Here is a 22059-nt window from a genome sequence, read left to right as displayed (position 1 = left end):
TCCCGCAGGCGCCTCGCACCGCCCCCGATCAGCCTCGCTCCTCCCACTTCCACTTCGTCCCTCCCTCTCTCCCTCCTCCCGAGGTCCCCTCCTTCTTAGGTCTCCTCCTCCGGACTCTAACGCCGCTAAGTTTCTTCACTCGGGACCGCGCACAGGGCTGTGCGCGCGAGCCGTGTGCCGGTTGCCCGGTTCTCGCTCACAGATCCCCGGGCTCGGCTGGCCCCGGGGCCCTTCGAGACCATGCTGTGCGATTGCTGGAGGAGGAGCTGCCGCTCGCCCGAGGAACCCCGGGTGTCCGCCCAGGTCACAGCGCCCCTCGCGTTCCCGCCCTCGCCCGCGTCATCGGACAGTGGCACCAAGAGGCCTGGGCTGCGGGCACTGAAGAAGATGGGTCAGTGATGCGCAAGGATGGGTCCGGGTGGGCGCGAACTGTCTCTAGGGACAACCTGGAAGGAGCGGGGTGTACTGGCCAAACTGGCTTCCCGGGGTGCTTGGACCAGAAGCACCTGGTGACCCCAGGTAGGGTTCACACCTGGGGTCACCAGACTTCCAAGCTGTTTCAGAAGGCTCTTTCATTCTCACCAGGAGGCGCCCGCGGGGCCTTGCTGGAGTAAGAATTTGGGCTAGGGTCGCTGGAGAGCGAGTGAGAGCTAAAGCTTGGAGTTAGGTTGGGGCTATAGCTCAACTGGGAAAGTGCTTGCCTCGCTCTCTGTTAGATCCCTAGTGCCATATCCCTAGCACAACATACTGTTGGTAATCCCTTAGCACTAGAGAGACGTGGGCAGGAGGATCAGAATTTCAAGGTCATTTTCTGCTACACAATAATACATATATCTTGGGATATATATATATATCCCTGTCTACGAAAAAAAAAAAGATTAAAAACTTGGAGTGTGCTCAGCTCAGTTCCTAGTGCTCCTTGAGGTCTGCGGGGGGGCATCTCATAGCACCTGCTGGTCTTGATCCTGAGGGGCTGTTTACAGCTGGCAGCTGGAAGATTCTAGACTCCCCAGCCAGCCCTGTAACCCTCAGGTTCTCCCTGCCAGCAGCGACAGTAAAGCCCTGGCATGACGGGGGGAGTGGTTTGCGACAGTCCAGGTTTCTACTTCATAAGTGAGTGAAGTCTCTGGTCCTCAAGGAGCCCAGTACTATGGTGGCTCGCAGGTGTGGTGCCACGTTCACCTTCCTGAAGTAGGTGGCCTGATCCCCAATTCCCGGAGGAGGAAACTGACTCAGACATCAAAGAATTTTGTCTAGGCCGCTTGGACTGTGCACCATCCCAGCTGACACTCTCAGAGTCTGGGCAAACCAGCAGGGTGATGGCGCACGCCTTTAATACCATCACCCAGGGAGACAGAGGCAGGCAGAGCGCTGTGAGTTCAAGGCCAGCCTGGTCGGCAGAGTGATTCCAGGACAGTCAGGACTACACACAGAGAAACCCTGTCTCTAAAAACAACAACAGCAGCAGCAACAACAAAAGAAAACCAGAGGCTGGGCAGAATGGGACTCACTGGGCTTGAGCAAGGGGCTTAAGTGAAAGCATTTTAAAAGCTGTAAAGTGCTGAAAACTGAAGAAGTGACGTGGTTTGTTGGAACTGCCAACCTGGAGACGGAACTCAGGGGTCCCAAATGCCAGCCTTGGCTTCCCTTCTCAGCTGTCCCCTTCTCTTCCTCATTCCTCCTGAATGAAGTGGATGCCACTCTGAGCGCTGTGCCTGAGTCAGATCTTTGCCCTCACCGTGCAGTCATTCAGCAGATCCAAGAACAAACAAGGGAGACACTGTCCTGCCCTCAGAGAGCTAAACAACAAAAGTAAGGAGAGGTGGGGAGAGGTGGTCAGTGGGGCTGGAGAGACGGCTCAGTGGTTAAAAGTACTGACTGCCCTTCCGGAGGACCTGGGTTCAATTCCCAGCAACCACATGGCAGCTCGCAACCATCTACAACTGTCTGTGACTGTCAAACACTTTTCCTCTGACTTCCTCAGGGTCGGGGGGGGGGGGGGAGGGGGGAAGGGGGCAGGGAAGGGAGCAAGAGAATCAGAAGATGCGCCTTGGGGAAAAGGCTCAGGGGTGGAGAACAGGTTGTGGTGCTGGGGAGGCAGAGAAGACCCCGCTGAATCCCGGAGCTGGAAGGAAGCTCGTGAGGAGAGGAGAGAGACAGATGGAGCCTTTAGGGTCTCTCTCTGTAGTTATGGGCTTTGTTTGGATGGCAGCAAGGGTCCCAGAAAGGCCACTGGCAGGAAACATAACTGAGTTTGAGGAGTGGCTAGACAGAAGGATGTTCAAAACAGGGGTGAACGAAGGACTGGTTTGAGCCGGGAAGTAGTAGCACACGCCTTTAATCCCTGCAGTTGGAAGGCAGAGGCAGGCGGATCTCTGTGAGTTCGAGGCCAGCCTGGTCTACAAAGCGAGTCCAGGACAGTCAAGGCTACACAGAGAGACCCTGTCTCGAAAAGACTGCCCCCCAAAAAGAAAGAAAGAAGGACTGGTTGAAAGGAGGCAGAGGGGTAGCAGTTAGTGAAGAGGTCTTGGGGCTCGGACGGGAGAGGCTTTGGGGGAGGAGGATCCAGATCCACTAAGAAGAGGACCAGGGATCTAATATGAAGTCAGAAGTCTCTGGCTGGAGGTGGCACAAGTCTATGGCTTCATGGTCTGCGGAGCGGGGTTGGCCGTATGAGGTGACCTGCCACCAAGGCAGGACAAGGCACTCAGGAGAAGCAGCCTGAGCCACTGGCCCCTAGAAGTTGTGGATGTTGCTGGAGACAGAGGTGAAGTTCTCGCACACCAGCTGCCCTTTTGTCCTGTGCCCATTTGTGTGAGCCGCATCAGTGGCTGAGGTACCAGGCCAGGGGCTGAGGCCTGCCCTAGAGGCACGTAGTGTAGGAGGAAGAGACTTGTAGACGCGTAATTACAGTAGAGCCCAAATGAGCACGTGCCAGCTGAGTGTGGCTGCACTGGAGCCCTGGGTAGCCCACTGTGGAGCTGTGTACATACTGGAATGTCATCTATGCCCTTTCTTCCGCTGTCCTGCCAAGTGAGCGTAGAGAGAGGAATGCCAGTGTGTAGGGAATGCCACTTCCTCAAGCAGTGCCGAGGCCAGGGATAAGGCAGACGCAAATTCAGTGGGCCTAGAGCCCCAGATGGCTAAAGCCTAGGCTTGTCGTCACCTAGGTAGCTTCCATGCCCACCAGGGATGCCGCCCCTCCCAAGAGGACCCTCATCACTCTTGCTCAGGTTGAAAGAAAACAGATCTTATTTCAGGTCGAGGAACTGGAGCAGGGAGTATCTCAGAGGGGCCCGAGGGAGGAAAAGGCCCGGGAAGACACAGTTAAAAGGAACTAGGCCGAAGGTCAGGGGAGGAGAGGGACTGGTTGGGTGCCATCTGCATTGCAGGGCTGCCCTTCAGGGGATCACAGTACCCCCAACATTACCACTCACTGAGCTTACTTTAGACTTCAGCCATTCCTGGGGCATGTGTCTTCTCAGTGACAGAGAGACAGGAGGTGACAGGGGTTTTATGTCCCACCAAGCAGCCATTGAGAGATGCTGACTACCTGCCACCACAGTTGAGGTTCTAAGGACACGCTTCATTAGCATAATAATGAGCATCAACACCTTCATCCGGTTGCTCCAGGTGCTCTGTGCATCATTTCCTTTATCCATCAGAGCCAGGTGAGATCCGTGCTTCCACACACGCATGCACGAGCCTCATCTTACCTGGAGGGAAAGGGCTCAAAGCTAGAGGAAAGTCAGCTGTGGTGGTGACCCAATGCCTGGATTCTCAGGCCTGGAGAGATGGAGAGGCCAGCCTGGTGCGCATATTGGAGTTCCGGGTCAGAAAGGGCTATGTATCGAGGCTCTGCCTCAAAACAAACAAACAAAACAAAACAAAACAAACAACAACAACAACAAAAAACAAAAAAAAACAAAAAACAAACAAACAAAAAAAGCCAGACATGATGGGGAGATTTGAATCCGGGTGGTGTGGTCCAGAGTCTAGGCTCTGAACACCGGGATGAAGGAGGAGCTCATCTGGAAAGGTCTTGCTGTTGCCCAGAGGTAGCCTCCCTGGGCTGCCAATGAAATATAGGATGCTAAATTTGAATGTTGGATGGACAAAGAGTAGTTTTGGACATACATGTGTCTATCTCTAGAATGTGTATGTAAATTACAAATTTATGTTTTTTTGTTTGTTTGTTTGTTTTTTGAGACAGGGTTTCTCTATGTATCCTAGGCTGTCCTGGACTCACTTTGTAGACCAGGCTGGCCTTGAACTCACAGCGATCAGCCTGCCTCTGCCTCCCAAGTGCTGGGATTAAAGGCGTGCGCCACCACGCCCGGCTTAAATTTATGGTTTTATCTAATTCTTTTTTGGGTGCGAGAGGAAGTCTGGTGCCGAGGATGCAACCCAGGGCTTTGAGCGTGCTAGACGGGACACTGAGGAGCATCCCGTGGGATTTGTTGTTCATCACATGTAAAGGGCTTAACCCCCCCCTTCCACCCCCATTCTCAATCACGCTAACCTGTCTGCGCCTGCGCGCTCACGCTCCACCCAGACCCCTAATCCTCTCAGTAAGCAGAGGGCTGAGTAGGCACACTTTTGTTCCCACCCTCCCTGCTTGCTTATTCCTCGGCAAGCACCCATGGGTGAGGTGGCTTTCCCAATGGCCTGTTCAGGATGTCCCCTGCAGGGTGAGTTGCATGAGGGGAGCTTTAAGAGACCTTAGATCGGGGGAGGGCAGGGCACCTCCCCACCTCCCCATCCCTTGACCCCGTTCATTCCTGTACTGACCCAGAAGGCACCACACCCTCAACTCCCTGGTCTACAGGCCTCTGGGGGAAGCTCCGCCCACCCTTCCTGCTTTTCTTGATTTCCCCAGGAATGTTATGGAAAGTATTGAGCACTCCCTCCCTCTGGCCTCTGTGTGATGGTCTGCTGGAACGGTGTCGGTGGGGGAGGTGCGGGGGGTGGGGTGGGCGGGTATCCTTGGTACCTGGGACCTAGGGCTAGCAAAGAGATTAGGGTAGGAAGGTCTTTGAAAACAGGGCTATCGTGTACCCGTATGCCCTTCCCAGAACTTCATGGACCCAGCCACTAGGAAATGCTGCTGGCTCCCACTCCCCTCACATGCACTTTGGCAGGAGCGGCCGACTGCCCTGTCTCTGCATGTCTCACATTCCTGACAGAGCCCTGTGTGCTTTTCCTGACTGATAACGCAGTGCAATAGTACACGCGCATCACATGCGCACACACACACACACACACACACACACACACACACACACACACTGGCTGTACTGCCTATCTAGGTTGACCCACCTTCCTCTCACCCCACCCATGGGTCTAAACAAACACAGAAGTACACCCCCCCCCACCCCCTTACGTTCACACCCTACTCTGCACACCCTCCGTCTTTTAAATGCTCAGAACCTTACTGCTGGTCTCTGCCAGCCTACCTCTGCCTCTGCCCATTACCCAACCCCTTGCCTTGGGTAATCTACACTGCTTTCAGCACCTAATAGTTTGCCTTCTCTGAGCTTCAGTGGCGTGACCCTGATAGGATCTGGGAGCCCTTTCTAGCTGAAGGGATGCAGACCGACTTGCACGGTCCCTCAGCGCCTCCTCCCAGCTGCCCTGGCCCAGGTGAACGTACAGGTATACAGGGTCTGCCCTTTCTTCGCTGCTGTGTCTCGATGGACCAGGCTGAGCAGCAGGCTGGGAGACAGTGTCTGAGCCCCCAGATGACAGTGCTATATTGAGCCAGAGGCAACTCGGCCCTGGCTTAGAGAGAGGGAGAAAGCCGGCACCAAGGGCCTGAGGGGGCTAGATACACTGGAACCCTTGGAGGCCTCTTCCCCCTGGCTTCCTCCTAGTCAGCTACTTAGCATACAGCCTAGCCTAGTGCAGCACACACTAGTGCAATCACAGCACTCAAAGGTGGACACAGAAGGATTCAGTCTGAGGCTGGCTGGGGTGTATGAGTTTCTGTTTGAAGGGGGGGACGACAGCTACAGAACTTTTGCATATTATTAAAATTTTAGTAATTGAGGCCGTTGGGTAGCTCATTTCTATAATCCCAACACTGGGGATCTGAGGCAGGAGAATTATGAGCGTAGGCTTAGCCCCTGTCTAAACATCTTGTTTCAAAAAAATGTGAATGTGAGTGTGTGTGTGTATGTGTGTGTGTGTGTGTAATAAAATTGATTGTTCTAGCCGGGCGTGGTGGTGCATGCCTTTGATCTCAGCACTCAGGAGGCAGAGGCTGGAGGATTGCTGTGAGTTCAAGGCCAGCCTAGTGTACAAAAATGAGTCCAGGACAGTTAAGGCTACACAGAGAAACCCTGTCTCAAAAAAAAAACAAGCAAGCAAGCAAACAAACAAACAAGAAAGAAAAAGAAAAAAAGATTGTTCTAGGCTTGGCCTGGGAATAAAACTCAGTGACACAGAATTTTTATGCCTGAAGTCCTGGCCTTGAAAGGAGGAAGAGAGAGAGATGGGGGGGGGGGGGGAGAGATAGAGAGAGAGAGAGAGCACCTAACAGAGGCACACATTTAGAATCTCAACATGTGAGAGGCTAAGGCAAGAGTTCAGGGCCAAGAGCCGGTCATGGTGGCGCGTGCCTTTAATCCCAGCACTCGGGAGGCAGAGGCAGGTGGGTCTCTGTAACTTTGAGGCCAGCCTGGTCTACTAAGTGAGTCCAGGACAGCCAGGGCTACACAGAGAAACCCTGTCTCAAAAAAAAAAAAAAAACAGCAAAACAAACAAACAAACAAAAAAGCTCAGGGCTAGCCTGGGCTATACATGCTAGCGTGGCCTATGAAGCAAAGAACCTTTCTCCAAACAACAAGACAAAACAAACCCAAAAAAATGTAACAGCAGGCCCCTAACAGTAATCCCAGCGCTTGGGGGTTGGAAGCGGGAGGATCAGGAGTGCTCGGCCACGCGTCCCTAGCTGCAGTGGGTTTGAGGCCACCGTGACATCGGTGCATAGTTCCAAGGCGTTCTCCAGCGCCCCGCCCCACAGACACCCTGTAACCATTAGGCAGCAACAACCCTTTTATCCTTCCCAGGATCTGCTCTCTGTCTGTGAAGCTTGTGGAGCTCTCCGCCTATTGTGTGTGTGTCTCCAGTGAGTTCAGCTGTAAGATCTGTGTCACCTGGGGACCCAGTTTCTTTCACTGGTCATCAAGTTTCACAGCTCATGGTGTGGCGTGTGCCAGGTAGAGCAGATTTCTTCATCTTCATCATCATCATCATCATCATCATTTAAGAGATAGTTTTTATATTTAGCCCAGGTTGGCCCTTGAACTCTTGGTGATCATCTGCGTCAGCTCCGGAAAGCTGTCACTCCAGGCTGGCACCGCTGTGGCCACACCACCTGCCCAGCCCCCACCCCCGCTCCACGTCTCTGTGCCAGGCTTCGCTTCTCCTTTATTCTCTGATGGACTCAGGGTTGTTCTCACCACTGGCTCCTCCCCACCTTCATTTTTTCCCAGTTGTTACGTAGTGATTAGTGCCCCTCCCACACAGGGGAGAGTCACTGTGGCCCCAGCCCGGGGTCAGTCAGGTAGAAAACCCCACAGACACAGCAGGATGTGTGGAAGGCCAGTGGGACCTGTTCAGAGCCTGTAAGGGATGAGACTGATGTCTGTGGGGTTGAGCCTGGATGAGCCGTCTGTGGGGTTGGGCCTGGCTAGATGTACACGTTTCCTGGTGGCAGGTGGTCAGGTAGCCACCCATAGCCCCTGGCCTAGGTCTGGGCCTCCTGCTGGCTTTGCCCCCCACCTTGTCTTTGTTGACCCTGCTGATGCCCCAGAACCCTCTCACCCTCTCCGTTCGTGAATTAGGGATACCTACCTGGAAGAAGGTCTTTTTGGGTGAGACATGGTCTCGTCTGTAGCCTAGGCTGGCTTTAAACTTGGCAATCCTCCAGCCCAACCCTCTGAACTGCTGAGGTTTCTGGTCTGAGCCACCACACCTGGCTCTGGTTGGCTTTTCTAAGGGTGTGTGGTTGAGGGGTAAGTGTGGTCAGAAGCCAGTGCCACTTGTGTGTATGTGTGTGTGTATGTAGGGGTGTGTGTGTGTGTGTGTGTGTTGCTCCTCTCTCCCAACAGACTCTAGAGATCCTAGGGGTAAAAGTAAAAGACAGAAGTGGGAGGCCCTGTCATGGAGGAAATGTGCTCCAGCGGGGGCCAGCAGGCTTTAGGACTGTCAGTCTGTTTGCAGAAGGCTGGGGACAAAGCAGGCCCCGCTGTGACTCACCTCCATTTCCCGGCTTAGTCACTTACCAGCCCCCTCCCCACCCCCACGGCCTTGGCCCAGTTAGGGGAGGTGACTTCAGTTGGGGAACCTTTCCAGGCTGAAGGGGTGAAGGAAGGGTGAGCCCAGTTAGCTTTGGTCCCTGGCCTGGTGGCACCACCGGTGCCCCTGAATGCCCTGCCCTCACCCTGTTGTTTCTCTGGATCAGATAATTCAGAGTGCCTGGAAAAATATGCTAGGCGGGGGAGGGGCAAGTCTGGTGATTTCTTGGCCTAGCTGTATGGAAACAGAATGCCAGCCTCTGTGCTGACCAGGGCCGTGAAGACAGTACCTCCTATGCCCTGGGACAGTTAAGGTTTCCCTGAGGGAAAGCACAGATACCTAAGGAGGGCAGGTTACGCCCCCTCCCCCCTGCCCTGGAGAACCTACTTTTCAGTCATGAGCACCCTAAGATGTAAGGTCAATTTTGGGGGTGAGGAGACAGCTCAGTCAGGAAACAGACCAGAGTTCAATCTCTGCAACCCACATAAAAAGGTAGGTGTGGTGGCGCACCCCTATAATCCCAGCATCACCGAGGAGGCAGCCACCAGGAAGATCTGGCTAGCACATACACTTGAACACACACGTAAGCACTTTTGCAGATATAATCACGCCCTCTGCCAAAAAGCCATAAGGTAACACTTTTTAAAACTACAGATGCCCAGGTGCTAGCCCGTGCCTGCTGGATGGATAGTTCGGATAGCTCTGGCCCCAGGAGAATCCAACACACAGCTAGGGCTGAGAACCCAGACCCCATGGCGTCAGCTCTGAACTCAGGAAATAAGAGGGCAGGGCTGTGGAGAATGCGAAGCACTCAAGCCAGTCCATCTGCTTTGGCTGCGGAGTCTTCCCTTGGGTCTTATCTGGAGCCAGGCTCTGGGAGATACGACTTCGTTCTATGCTTGGCTCTATTAAAGTCTCCTGAGAATCAATATAGAATGTTGGTTGTGTTGTCAGTGGGGGTGGTGGGGGTGGTGTGTGTGCTAGCGGCGTGCTCGCACAAGTGTGTGTTCCTGAACCTGCGTGCACACACAAAGGCCAGATGATAGGATTGGGTGTCCTGCCCTTTGCCTTACCTGAGACAGGCTATCTCTCAGAACGTGGAGCCTGGCTGCTCCCAACAAGCCCTAGACATTATTCTCCACCCTCCACAGCACTGAGATTACAGGCTCTCATGGCCATGTCTGGCTTTGATGTGGGTTCTGGGGATTTGAACCCAGGTCCTCATGCTTGGTACTCTGAGCATCTCCCAGCCCTTGGGTTTTTGTTTTGTTTTGTTTTGTTGGGTTTTCCAAGACAGGGTTTTTCTGTCTAACAGCTCTGGCTGTCTTGGACTCACTTTGTAGACAAGGCCAGCCTCGAATTCACAGTGATCCGCCTGCCTCTGCCTCCCGAGTTCTGGGATTAAAGGCATGCGCCACCACGCCCAGCTTTGTTTGCTTTTTTGAGACAGGGTTTCTCTGTGTAGCCTTGGCTGTCCTGGACTCACTTTGTAGACCAGGCTGGCCTCGAACTCACAGTGATTTGCCTGCCTCTGCCTCCTAGTGCTGGGATTAAAGGTGTGCGCCATCACGCCCGGCTCCTGCCCATAGAAAGCAAAAAGTGCTGTTGGTGGTCAGGGAAGGAAAAACTCTCTCATGTGAGGACAAATCTAGGAAGGCTTCCTGGAAGGGAAAGTAGCTGAGCTTGAGAAGAGGAAGAGGAGCAGGAAAGGACCCTCTCTACAAAGTCCCAGGGAGAGAGACGGAAGGAGGGCCAGACAGACTCAGGCAGATGGACTCCAGTCAGACTTTGCAGCTGGGCAACAGCAGACTTGGAATCATAAGACAGACCCAGCAATGGAGCTCCCACCTCTGAGATAAAGAGAGGTTTGGGCACAGTAGCTCACACCTGTAATGCCAGCACTCCAGAGGCTGAGGCAGGAGGATTGACATAATTTGAAGCTATCTTGGGCAACCTAGTAAGCAGACTCCGTCTCAAAAAAGAGAATTGGGGTAGGGTGGGGTTGCAGCTAAAGAGATGGCTCGGTGGTTACAGCACGTTCAACAGCCGAGTGGTGGTGGTGACGTAGGCCTTTAATCCCAGCCCTCGGGAAGCAGAGGCAGGCGGGCCTCTGAGTTGGAGGTCAGCCTGGTCCACAGAGCGAGTTCCAGGACAGCCAGGGCCACACGGAGGAACAAAACAATAACACCAACAAAGAGAGCACGCACTGCTTCTGCAAAGGACTCAAGTTCAAATCTCAGAGTCCATGTACAGTGAGTGACCTAAACTTGCTACTCCAGGCCCAGGGGGGGCCAATTTCGTCTTCTGCACCCCTCCAGCACCCGCGCTCACACACGTACACGTACACACAAGCAAGATAAAGTCGTGTGCAGTGGCGCACGCCTTTGCTCTGAGCACTTGGGAGGCAGAGGCAGGTGGATCTCTGAGTTCGAGGCCAGCCTGGTCTACCTTGGGAATTCTTTCCATAATGCTACATAGTGAGACACTGTCTCAACAACAGAGAGAAAGAAGGAAAGAAAGAAAAAGAAAGGGAAGAGGAGGGAGGCATACTGTTGTTTGCAGCACTGTGGTTTTGGCTTTTTTGCTTTTTCAATTTGATTTGGTTGCCAACATTAAAGAATGTGCTAAAAAAAAAAAAAAAAAAAAAAAAAAAAAGAATGTGCTCGATTTTCATCTAGACACAGATTCCTGGCTCTGGAAGCTCCCGGCCCTCTCCACCCCTGGCTGTCTCCTCCATCGGAGGGGTGTGGACTCTCCAGCGAGCCTGGTTTCCTCCTCTACTACTGTCCCTGCTGGTGTGGTAACCCTTTGGGGGTCTTCCCCTGCAGGAGCTGTTTTGGGCCAGGCTCCCGCAGGCTTGGCCAGCGCAGGCTCCAGGCTTTGAGCTGGGCCTGGGCTGAACCCTCTAGGCCAGGAGTGGGCAAGCTGTAAGTAAAACGCAGGAGTGTTGGATTGGGCTGCAGGTATCCGTGTAGTCTCCATTTTTTTTTTTTTTTAGGTTTGGAGTGCATGTCAGGCTAGTGCCACCAGGGTCATTGTCACTGGGAGAATACAGGGCTGGGACATTATTCCACAGAGCCTTGAAGGAAGCAGCAAGGGAAAGATGGACCTTTGCAGAAGGGTCCTGCGACGCTGTGTCCCCGGAGCTTGGAGCTCAGCCACACAGGACTCCTGGAGTCCTTGTCCTGGTGCTCCTCCAGTGACTTTGGGGAGCTGAAGCCAAGGAGCTTGGGTTGCCTCAAAATTTAGGTTAGATAATAGTGTGTAGTGACTACTTCCTGATAGTGGTCCGAACTTTGAGGCGTTAACTTTATTTTTATTTTTTGCATTTACATATATATACATGTGCGTGTAGCTCAGAAGACAGTTGACAGGAGCCCAATTCTCTACTTCTACCATGTGGGTGGGTCTCAAGAATAGAAAACTCCAGTGGCCAGGCTTGCAGGGCCAACTATTTACCCACTGAGCCATCCCATCGGCCCTTGAGGTTTTGGTGGAGACTGGTGGCTGGTAGGAAGCGTGATCTTCACCGGAGACTTGAGTCCCAGGCACTGTACTTGAGGAAACTACAGTACGCGATAGCGAGCAAAGGGCCTTCTACTGGCCAGCCCGGAAGGGATGCTTGGAGCTGCAAAGCTTTCAAGCAGGTGACAGTGACAGTGGTGAGGTGGCTTGTTGCAAGGAGAGCGTGCAGGGGGAGGGGAGCTCTGGCTGTGGATGATTTGCAGAGGGTCTCCTACTCTTCCCCTCCCCCCAATCCTCCACCAGCTGGGACTGCTGGACAGGGATGCTATCCTGTAGCCCCAAGACCTAACGCCCCAGGTGTCCCTGCAGGTCTGACGGAGGATGAGGATGTCCAAGCCATGCTGCGAGGCTCCCGGCTCCTCAAGATCCGCTCCCGCACGTGGCACAAGGAGCGGCTGTACCGGCTGCAGGAGGATGGCCTGAGTGTGTGGTTCCAGAGGCGCATCCCGCGCGCGGCCTCGCAGCACATCTGTGAGTGGGTCGGGGGTGGCGTGGGACAGAGCGCTGGGGACAGCAGCGGGCACCGTGTGGCTGCCATCTGACCCCTGCCTTGGTCACAGTCTTTGTGCAGCATATCGAAGCTGTCCGGGAGGGCCATCAGTCGGAGGGCCTGCGGCGTTTCGGGGGCGCCTACGCGCCTGCACGCTGTCTCACCATCGCCTTCAAGGGTCGGCGCAAGAACCTGGACCTGGCTGCGCCCACTGCGGAGGAGGCGCAGCGTTGGGTGCGAGGGCTGGCCAAGCTGCGGGCGCGCCTGGATGCCATGAGCCAGCGAGAGCGGCTAGACCAATATCCTGAGAGGCTGGTCCTTGGAGAGTTCCTGACCTTAGACAGTTCCTGGTTCCGAAATGGGGATCTAAGCGCACCCTGGCCCCGCCTGAGCCCCTAAGTAGGAAAGGCACTGTCCCCACTTCAGGGAGAAAACAGAGAGGACCTCCTAATCTGAGTAGCTGGGTTGCTTTTACCCTCTGGGGGCCCCCTGGCTAAGAAGGAAGTACAGTCCCTAATCCTGACCTCCCTCCCCGTGGCCCGAGTTACTGCTAATCTGTTAGTGCAGGCCAAGGGACCTAGACTATCGCTGGTATTTCCTGAGCACACACACCTGGATCCATTCCTATATGCACCGGGCCGACTCGGACCAGGACAGTAAGATGAGCTTCAAGGAGATCAAGAGCCTGCTTAGGATGGTCAACGTGGACATGAACGACATGTACGCCTACCGCCTCTTCAAGGTGAGCTCAGGTCCCCGCCCTGCTCTGGTCTGCCCTCCCCAGCACCTGAAGCTTGAGCTCTATCTGAGGGTTTTTTTTTTTAATTATGTATACAATGTTCTGCCTGCATGTACACCTGTAGGCCAGTAGAGGGCACCAGATCACATTACAAGTGGTTGTGAACCACCATGTGGTTGCTGGGAATTGAACTTAGGACCTTTGGAAGAGCAGGCGATGCTCTTAGCCACTGAGCCATCTCTCCAGACCCCGAAGTTTTGTTTTGTTTTGTTTTTTGTTTTTCTGTTGTTATTTATTTATTTATTATTTATTTATTTATTTACTTTAGAAAGGGTTTCTCTGTGTAGACTTGACTGTCCTGGACTCACTCTCTTCTAACTCACAGAGATTCGCCTGCCTCTGCCTCCCGAGTGCTGGGATTAAAAGCATGTGCCACCACCGCCCAGCTTTTTGTTGTTATTTTCAGACAGGAGCTCACTATGTAGCCCAGGTTGGCCTTGACTTTGTGATCCTACTGCCTCAGCTTCTGGAATAGCTGGGTTTATTTGACTTGCATCATCAGGCCCAGCTACCCTGGGCTTTTTGTGGGAAGCCATCTCTGGCTGCAGAAAGGCAACATTTGAACTTAGTTAATTAGTCTTTTCTAGCCAGGTGTGGTAGCAAACACCTTTAATCCCAGGACCCTGGAGGCAGAGGCAGGTGGAACTCTTGTGCGTTTGAGGTCAGTCTTATCTATATAGCAAGTTCAGGCCTTTGAAAGCTACAAACAAATAAAACAAATAAAATAAAACAAATAAAAAATATTTCCAGAGCTGGGCGTGGTGGCTCACACCTTTAATCTCAGCACTCAGGAGGCAGAGGCAGGCGGATCGCTGTGAGTTTGAGGCTAGGTCTACAAAGTGAGTCCAGGACAGCCAAGGCTAACACAAAGAAACCCTGTCTCGAAGAAAAAAAAAACTTTCCCATTTCCTGGAGCTACAGGACCAGAACTTTGTATGACACCTCTAGGCAGAGCTCAGAGGTAGGGTGACACCTTTATTCATGTCTCTCAGGCAGCAGGGCACCACTTGTACCTGTGACTTTGTGTGTGGCTTGCACATGGAAGCACAGGCAGACACACTTGAGTGTATATGATTGTCCTCAGTGCAGGACCGGCCCCTGCCCCCCGCCCCCCGTCACACCTCTTGTACCCATGTGGGAGCTCTGGGGGTGCACAGGTGATCATGGAATGTGTCAATTAGGTTCCCAAGAGTGTCCCCTCCTCTGAGCCCCCACCTCCCTATCCCCCAGGAGTGTGACCATTCCAACAATGAGTGCCTGGAGGGGGCTGAGATTGAGGCGTTCCTACGGAGGCTGCTGAAACGGCCTGAGCTGGAGGAGATCTTCCGCCGCTACTCGGGCGAGGACCAGGTGCTGAGCGCCTCTGAGCTGCTGGAGTTCTTGGAAGACCAGGGCGAGGATGGTGCCACCCTGGCCTGTGCCCAGCAGCTTATCCGGGCCTATGAGCTCAACGAGACAGGTGAGTGAGCACAGCACAGTCCTGACTCCGGGCAGCTCTGGATTTCTAGGCAGGGAATTCTGTCGTCACTGCCTGGCCCCAGGCAGGTCCCTCACCTACCCGCCTCCGGCCCCGCCCCCGGCCCCGGCCCCGCCCCTCCTCTCCTCTTCCAGGTTCCCCATCTACCCCTGTAAAATGGCGCTGTACTATGTCCGCCCCCTCGGGGTGGTGTGGAAGATTAGATGGCATGGGGGCATGGCGTCAATCAGCAGCCTACCTGCTATGACTAAATTAAGTGAGCCTCGGGAGGTATTTGAACCCGGACGCCGCGTGTCCCCACCCCCAGGCAGCCCCACCCTCTCGCCTTCTCTTCCCTGTAGCCAAGCAGCACGAGTTGATGACGCTGGACGGCTTCATGATGTATCTGTTGTCGCCCGAGGGGGCCGCCCTGAACGTGGCCCACACGTGTGTGTTCCAGGACATGGACCAGCCTCTGGCTCACTACTTCATCTCGTCCTCTCACAATACCTACCTGACTGACTCTCAGGTGGGAGGGACCAGCAGCACGGAGGCCTACATTAGGTACAGTGGGGGTGGGGTGGGGTGAGATGATGGGGCTGTCTACTCTGGGGCTTGCCTAACGCCCTACTTCGCGCCACGCCCACCCCTGCCTGTCAATCGCAGGGCCTTTGCCCAAGGATGCCGCTGTGTGGAACTTGACTGCTGGGAGGGGCCGGGAGGGGAGCCCATTATCTACCACGGCCACACCCTCACCTCCAAGATCCTCTTTCGAGATGTGATCCAAGCTGTGCGTGACCACGCTTTCACGGTAAGCCCCTGGGACCTCACGCCCAGCCCCAGGGCCTTCCGAGTGAACCCCCCCCCACACGCCTCCCAAAGCCAGATACCCTTCCCAGAGCACTCATCCACCAAGTGCTGTGGGGATAACAGGCAGGGTAAAGTAAAGCTGAGTTTGGGGGGCCCCCCCTCCTCCCAACCTCACAGCTAACAACTGTACTGACGTCACCAAATTTCCAGAAGAACGCCTTGGGGCTTAGGAGAGGGCAGGCTGGTCAGGACTTCTGAGTGGTCAGCTCAGGGTCAGCAGTGGGACCCCCCCCACCCCCATATGCTTTGCAGCCATCAGGGTATGCTGCGACCTCACAAGTGACGGCATCCGCAGCTTCACCGGGCATGGGCAATGCTGTTAACCACAAACATTTATAAACAAGTCACTGGGAAAGCCAGACAGTCCTCCCTTTCCCTGAGACCCAGGTTCTGACCTCTGGCACTTACACACACACACACATCCTGGTGCCTGTATGTCCCATATCTTCCTTACAGACTTAGGATGGGTTTTTCAAAGCCCTGCCTTTGCCTGCCTGCCTTGAAAGAGTTGGGGCACCATGTGTAGGAGAGGGACCGCAGAGGGTGAATTCTGAGCTTGTTGCTTGTCCTCCCCCCACCCCTGACAGTCGTCCCCGTATCCTGTCATCCTGTCCCTTGAGAACCACTGTGGGCTGGAACAGCAGGCTGTAATGGCCCACCACCTTCGAAGCATCCTGGGAGACATGCTGGTGACGCAGGCCTTGGACTCCCAGAACCCTGAGGAGCTGCCTTCTCCTGAGGTGATGCTCCTAGACCCATAGCCTGGGAGGTGTGTCAGCCCGACAGGGGGGGATCCATCACCACCCCAGGCCTCACTCATAGCAGCCCTCTGATTCAGGACCCCTCATCTCGTTCTGCCTGGGTCCTTTCCTGCTTGGTTTAGCTGACATCTGCCACCCAACCATCCTTTTGGGCTTTTGTTGTTGTTTTTCGAGACAGGGTTTCTCTGTGTATCCTTGGCTATGCTGGACTCACTTTGTAGACTAGGCTGGCCTCGAACTCACAGCGATCCACCTGCCTCTGACTCCCAAGTGCTGGGATTAAAGGCATGTGTCATCATGCCCGGTTTGGTTTGTCATTCTTTTTTTTTTTTTTTTAAGATTTTATTTATTATGTATACAGTGTGTTGCCTGCATGTACACCTGCTCACCAGAAGAGGGCACCAGATCTCATTATAGATGGTTGTGAGCCACCATGTGGTTGCTGGGAATTGAACTCAGGACCTCTGGAAAAGCAGATAGTACTCTTAACCTCTTAGCCATCTCTCCAGCTCCTTGGTTCTTCATTTTTTTTTTCTTTTCTCCAAGACAGGGTTTCTCTGTGTAGCCTTAGCTGTCCTGGACTCACTTTGTAGACCAGGCTGGCCTCGAACTCACAGCGATCCGCCTGCCTCCGCCTCCCAAGTGCTGGGATTACAGGTGTGCACCTCTGTGCCTGGCTTCATCTTCCAGTTTTGTTTGTTTTTTAAAATATTTCTTTATCATGCACAGTGTTCTGCCTGTATGCACACCTGCAGGCGAGAAGAGGGCATCAGATCACACTATAGATGGTTGTGAGCCACCATGTGGTTGCTGGGAATTGAACTCAGGACCTTTGGAGGAGCAGTCAGTGCCCTTAACCTCTGAGCCATCTCTCCAGCCCTCATCTTCTAGTTCTTATGTGCAACTTTTTCTGTATACGCCTATGTACAAGATGATATTTTCATTTATTAATTTGGTTGTTTTATTTTCGCTGTTATTTTGAGACAGGATCTCATATAACCCAGGTTGGCCTCCAACTGTTTTTTTCAAGACAGGGTTTCTTTGTGTAATAGCCCTGGCTCTCCTGGAATTCTTTTTTTTTTTTTTTTTTTTTTTTTGGGTTTTTCGAGACAGGGTCTCTCTGTGTTAGCCTTGGCTGTCCTGGACTCACTTTGTAGACCAGGCTGGCCTCGAACTCACAGCGATCCTCCTGCCTCTGCGTCCCAAGTGCTGGGATTACAGGCGTGCACCACCACGCCCAGCTTGGCCTCCACCTCTTTATGTAGCCAAGGATGATCTTGAATGTTTGATCCTCTTGCTTCCATCTCAGTGCTAGTGCTGAAGACAGAACCCAGGACTCTGTGCGTGACAGGCAAGCACTCTGTCAACTGAGCTACTGTCCCAGCCACGACTGGCTGCTGTTCTTGAGCCCAAGCTGGCCATGAACTTGACATTCGGAAGGTTGTGGGACATATGTCTTTACTAAGACAGCAGGATCAAGAGATTGAAGACTAAACTAGGAATAATGACTCAGGCTTTAACCCAAGCACGCAGGAGGATCTTTGGCTACCTAGCGAGTGTGAGGCCAGAGTGGGCTATATAAGACTGTCTCAAAAACAAACAAAAGACACAAAACGGTAGTGTGATTGTACGTGCCCTAGTCATTCCTTCCAAGGACCGGGCATAGCTGCATACACCTTTAACCCCAGCACTCAGGAGGCAGAGGCAGGTGGAGCTCTGTGAGTTCAAGACCAGCCTGGCCTATTACACAGAGAAACCCTGTCTCAAAAAAAAAAAAAAAAAAAAAAAAAAGGGTTGTTGTGGGCTGGAGAGGTGGCTCAGAGGTTAAAAACACTGCCTACTCTTCCAAAGGTCCTGAGTTCAAGTCCCAGAGACCACATGGTGGCTCACAACCATCTATCTAATGAGAGCTGGGGCCCATATAGATGGTTGTGAGCCACCATGTGGTCGCTGGGAATTGAGCTCAGGACCTCTGGCACATATGCATTGTATACATAATAAAATTTTTTTTAAAAAAGGGCTGGAGAGATGGCTCAGGGGTTAAGAGCACTGACTACTCTACTCTTCCAGAGGTCCTGAGTTCAATTCCCAGCAACCACACAGTGGCTCACAACCATCTATAATGTGATCTGGTGCATACTGTATACCTAATAAATAAATCTTTAAAAAAAATTGAAAAAAAAAAATTGAAAGGGCTGTTGTGTGTGTGGCATTCTGACAAATGACACATTTTTAGCCGCCCTCTATTGATGGCCTGGTGGTGGGATCACTTCCTCCTGTTAGAAGTACCACTCCTGGCTCTCTCTGCCACTGTCACGGCAATGGCTGGCCGCCTGGCTGAAGGGCCACCCTTATCCACCTACAGGAGCTGAAGGGCCGCGTCTTGGTGAAAGGGAAGAAGCTGCCAGCCGCTCGCAATGAGGATGGCCGACTGTTATCAGACAGGGAGGAGGAAGAGGAGGACGAAGAGGAGGCAGAAGAGGCATTAGATGCTGCAGAGCAGAGGAAGCGAGGAGTGAGTGCGCCGCCGCCGCCGCCGCCGCCGCCGCCGCCGCCGCTGTGGCAACCGGGTCACCGGGCTGGGTCCTGCTGCTGGGTGGGGGTGGCTGGCAGTGGGGAGGGGGTGGGGAACCAGGAACTAGGCGAGCCCCACGGAGGCTGGTTTCCCAGGCCAAGCAGATCTCCCCGGAGCTCTCAGCGTTGGCTGTGTATTGCTGTGCCACCCGCCTGCGGACCCTGAACCCCGGTTCCTCGCCGCCTCAGCCTTGCAAGGTTGGCTCTCTCAGTGAGCGCAGGGCCAGGAAGTTCACCAGGGAGGCAGGTAGGAACCAGACCCTGGGTATCTGGAAACAGGAGGGCATGGAGCCCTGCAGGCTCTGGGGCGGGGGTGGGGGTGGGGGGTGGGGCGGGGGGTGGGGGGGTGGGGCAGGGGGGCAGATAGCTATTTTGAAGTTGTTTTGAAGATTTGAGAGGGCTTTAGGAGGACCAAGGAAAGACTTTGCAGAGTGAGGACCTAGCTACAGGCTAAGTACGGATGGAGAGGTTTGGGGTTGCCTCCACCACACTCACCACCTAGTGGTAGTCAAGGTATTGGCAAGCCAGTCAGGCTAGTGCCAGGGGTGGCGGGGCCTGGAGGGTACCAAGACCAGGGAGGCTTCCTGGAGCATCCTATGCCTGAGAAGACATGTCACTGCAGAAGGAGGAAGCAGAATAGGGAAAAGACTCTCAATAGGAAGAACAGGTTTTACAAAAGCCCAGAGGCGTGGTGACTACAGGAGTTCCAGGAGCCCAAGGCCCAGCTAGGGGTGTGGGCTGGATGAGTGACGTGGACTGGCCGCCTAGGGTCAGGTGTTCTGTGTAGGCAGTCAAGGGTGTGGGCACTGGGAATGCAGTGTCAATTGGGTGGCTGCCAGGTGTCCCTGCCTCTCTGATTGTCAGCAACCTCTTCTTTCTCATCCCATCCTAGGTCAAAAGGGGGCGGGGGTGGGGTGGGGGGAGCTGGGGCAAAAGGGAAGGGGCTATAGGCCTTGGAATTGGCCAGGGACAGAAGCCTGGGTCCTACCGCAATCCTGACCCAACTCTGCCCTAGGGACCAGCTTTGTCAGGCACAACACTCGGCAACTGACCCGAGTGTACCCGCTCGGGCTGCGGATGAACTCGGCCAACTATAATCCCCAGGAGATGTGGAACTCAGGCTGCCAGCTGGGTGAGTGGGGCTGGGAACAGGGGGACTCTGGGCAGGAGTGGGCACTTCAGCAGTGAGAAATCACACAGCTTTCTACAAGGCGGGAAATGCACTGGAGTTTAACGGGTCCGTCTGAAATGTAGGTTCATTTGTTTTTGGCAATGTAAAGGTTATCTTTTTGTTTTGGTTTTTTGAGACAGCATCTCACTATGCAGCTCCGGCTGGCCTCAAACTCACCTGCCTCTGCCTGTCCAGGGCTGAGGTAAAAGGTGCCCACACCAGGCTCGGCAAAAATTACTTTTTTCTTTTTTCTTTCTTTAAAGATTTATGTATTTATTTTAGTTTACAGAGTTTTGCCAGCATGTACACCTACAGACCAGAAGAGGGCACCAGATCTCATTATAAATGGTTGTGAGCCACCATGTGGTTGCTGGGAATTGAACTCAGGACCTCTGGAAGAGCAGCCAGTGCTCTTAACCTCTGAGCCATCTCTCCAGCCCTCTCTCGTTCTTTCTTTCTTTGATTTTTTATTTGTTTTTTTCAAGACAGTGTATCTTATCTGTGTATCCTTGGCTGTCGTGGACTCACTTTGTAGACCAGGCTGCCTCCGCCTCCCAAGTGCTGGGATTAAAGGCATGCACCACTACCGCCTGACTTTTCTTTTTTTGAGACGAGGCCTCTGTCTTGGAACTCACTAGGCAGAGCGGGCTAGCTCCATAGAGGTCTGCTTGCCTTTGCCTCCTGACTGCTGAGATTAAAGGCGTGTGCCATATTGCTGGCCAAAAGTTATGCACCTGTGTGAGGTGCATGCCTGTAATCCTAGGACTTGGGAGGTAGAAAACAGGAGGGGCGGTAGTTCATGGTCATCCTTGGCTACCTAATGAGTCTGCTGGCCAGCCTGGGCTACATGAGACTCTTCCAAAGCACCTAAACGAAAGGTACTTATTTTTGTATGTTCCCATGTGTGCCTGCATGTGTGCGGGTGCTCCTGTTCACGTGTGCACGGAGGCTGGAGGTCAACAATGGGTATCTTTACAGCTCTCCTCCTCCTCCACCTCCTCCTCCTTCTCCCTAAGATTTTTATGTGTACAAATGTTGGCATGTGAGCATCTGCACCACATACACGCCAGTGGAGGCCAGACAGGGCCCTGGAGCCTCTGGAACTGGAGTTACAGACAGCTGTGAGACACTGTATAGGTTCTGGGAACCGAACTCACGTCCTGTGTCCTCAGCTGCTGAGAGCCATCTCTCTAGCCTCCTCCACCTTGCTTTTCAGACAAGGCCATTCACAGTGTTCTGAGTTTGTCCTTTGAGCTAGACTGGTTGACTAGTGAGCTCCCCCAGAATCCACCTGCCTCTGCCCCCCCCCCGCCCAACACTGAGCTCAGGGACACACATGCTGCTACACCTGGCTTTTTCATGGGTTCTAGGAGCCAAACTCAGGGCCCCATGCTTGTACAGCAAGCCCTTTACTCCTTGAGCCATTCCCTAATTATTATTTATTTTTTTTTGGGTTTTCGAGACAGGGTTTCTCTGTGTAGCCTTGGCTGTCCTGGACTCACTTTGTAGACCAGGCTGGGCCTCGAACTCACAGCGATCTGTCAGCTTCTGCCTCCTGAGTGCTGGGATTACAGGTGTGCGCCACCACGCCCGGCCCACAAATTGTATCTTTATGAAAATAGAAATAACAGACTAGCTGGATGTGGTGCACATACCTGTAATTCCAACACTCCCTAAGGCAAGAGAATTATGAATTCAAAGCCAGCTTAGTCACAGAGGTAGTTGAGGCTAATCTGGGTTGTGACACTGTTTCCAAAGAAACAAGACTACCAAGGAATTCAAAACCTTTATTTCCCAAACACACACACACACACACACACACACACACACACACACACACACACACACACACCAGGCTCTGCCAAAGGTGACCATGTTCCCTTTGGAGGTACATATGGCTGCACCCAGGCTTTTCCAGGCCTTTGCTCGGACCCAGGGAGGGGACATCCCATCTCAACCCCACTTTGCTACCCTTGAAGAAATGCAGGGAGAAGGTGGAGGTGGCAGTATGGTCCCCTCCTCAATAGGTCCTGATGGGGACAGGGCACTACTAACCTAGAGGATTAGACACTGGGCCCCCTGTCCAGTGTGGTCGGTCCTGAACCTGGCACC

The 22059-nt window shown here is 53.5% G+C and overlaps 1 protein-coding gene across 2 annotated transcripts in view; it reads left to right on the top strand.

Moving 5' to 3' along the window:
• Nucleotides 1-89: 89 nt before the first annotated feature.
• PLCD3 (phospholipase C delta 3) overlaps nucleotides 90-22059 on the top strand; it is a 23474-nt gene continuing 1504 nt past the window's right edge. The window contains exons 1-11 of one of the 2 annotated variants that reach the window (XM_084748046.1): nucleotides 90-391; nucleotides 12136-12297; nucleotides 12387-12615; nucleotides 12929-13058; nucleotides 14346-14574; nucleotides 14934-15135; nucleotides 15238-15382; nucleotides 16029-16181; nucleotides 18568-18717; nucleotides 18873-19023; nucleotides 19792-19908. In XM_084748046.1, coding sequence (XP_084604172.1) covers nucleotides 241-391; nucleotides 12136-12297; nucleotides 12387-12615; nucleotides 12929-13058; nucleotides 14346-14574; nucleotides 14934-15135; nucleotides 15238-15382; nucleotides 16029-16181; nucleotides 18568-18717; nucleotides 18873-19023; nucleotides 19792-19908 — 1819 coding nt within the window. In that variant the 5' untranslated portion in view covers nucleotides 90-240. The other variant, XM_084748047.1, reaches the window with a different exon arrangement.

Source organism: Acomys minous (genome assembly GCF_964271855.1).
Source record: "Acomys minous genome assembly, chromosome: 12".
NCBI classification, from domain to species: Eukaryota; Metazoa; Chordata; class Mammalia; order Rodentia; family Muridae; genus Acomys; species Acomys minous.
This window is presented reverse-complemented; position numbering and strand designations above follow the sequence as displayed.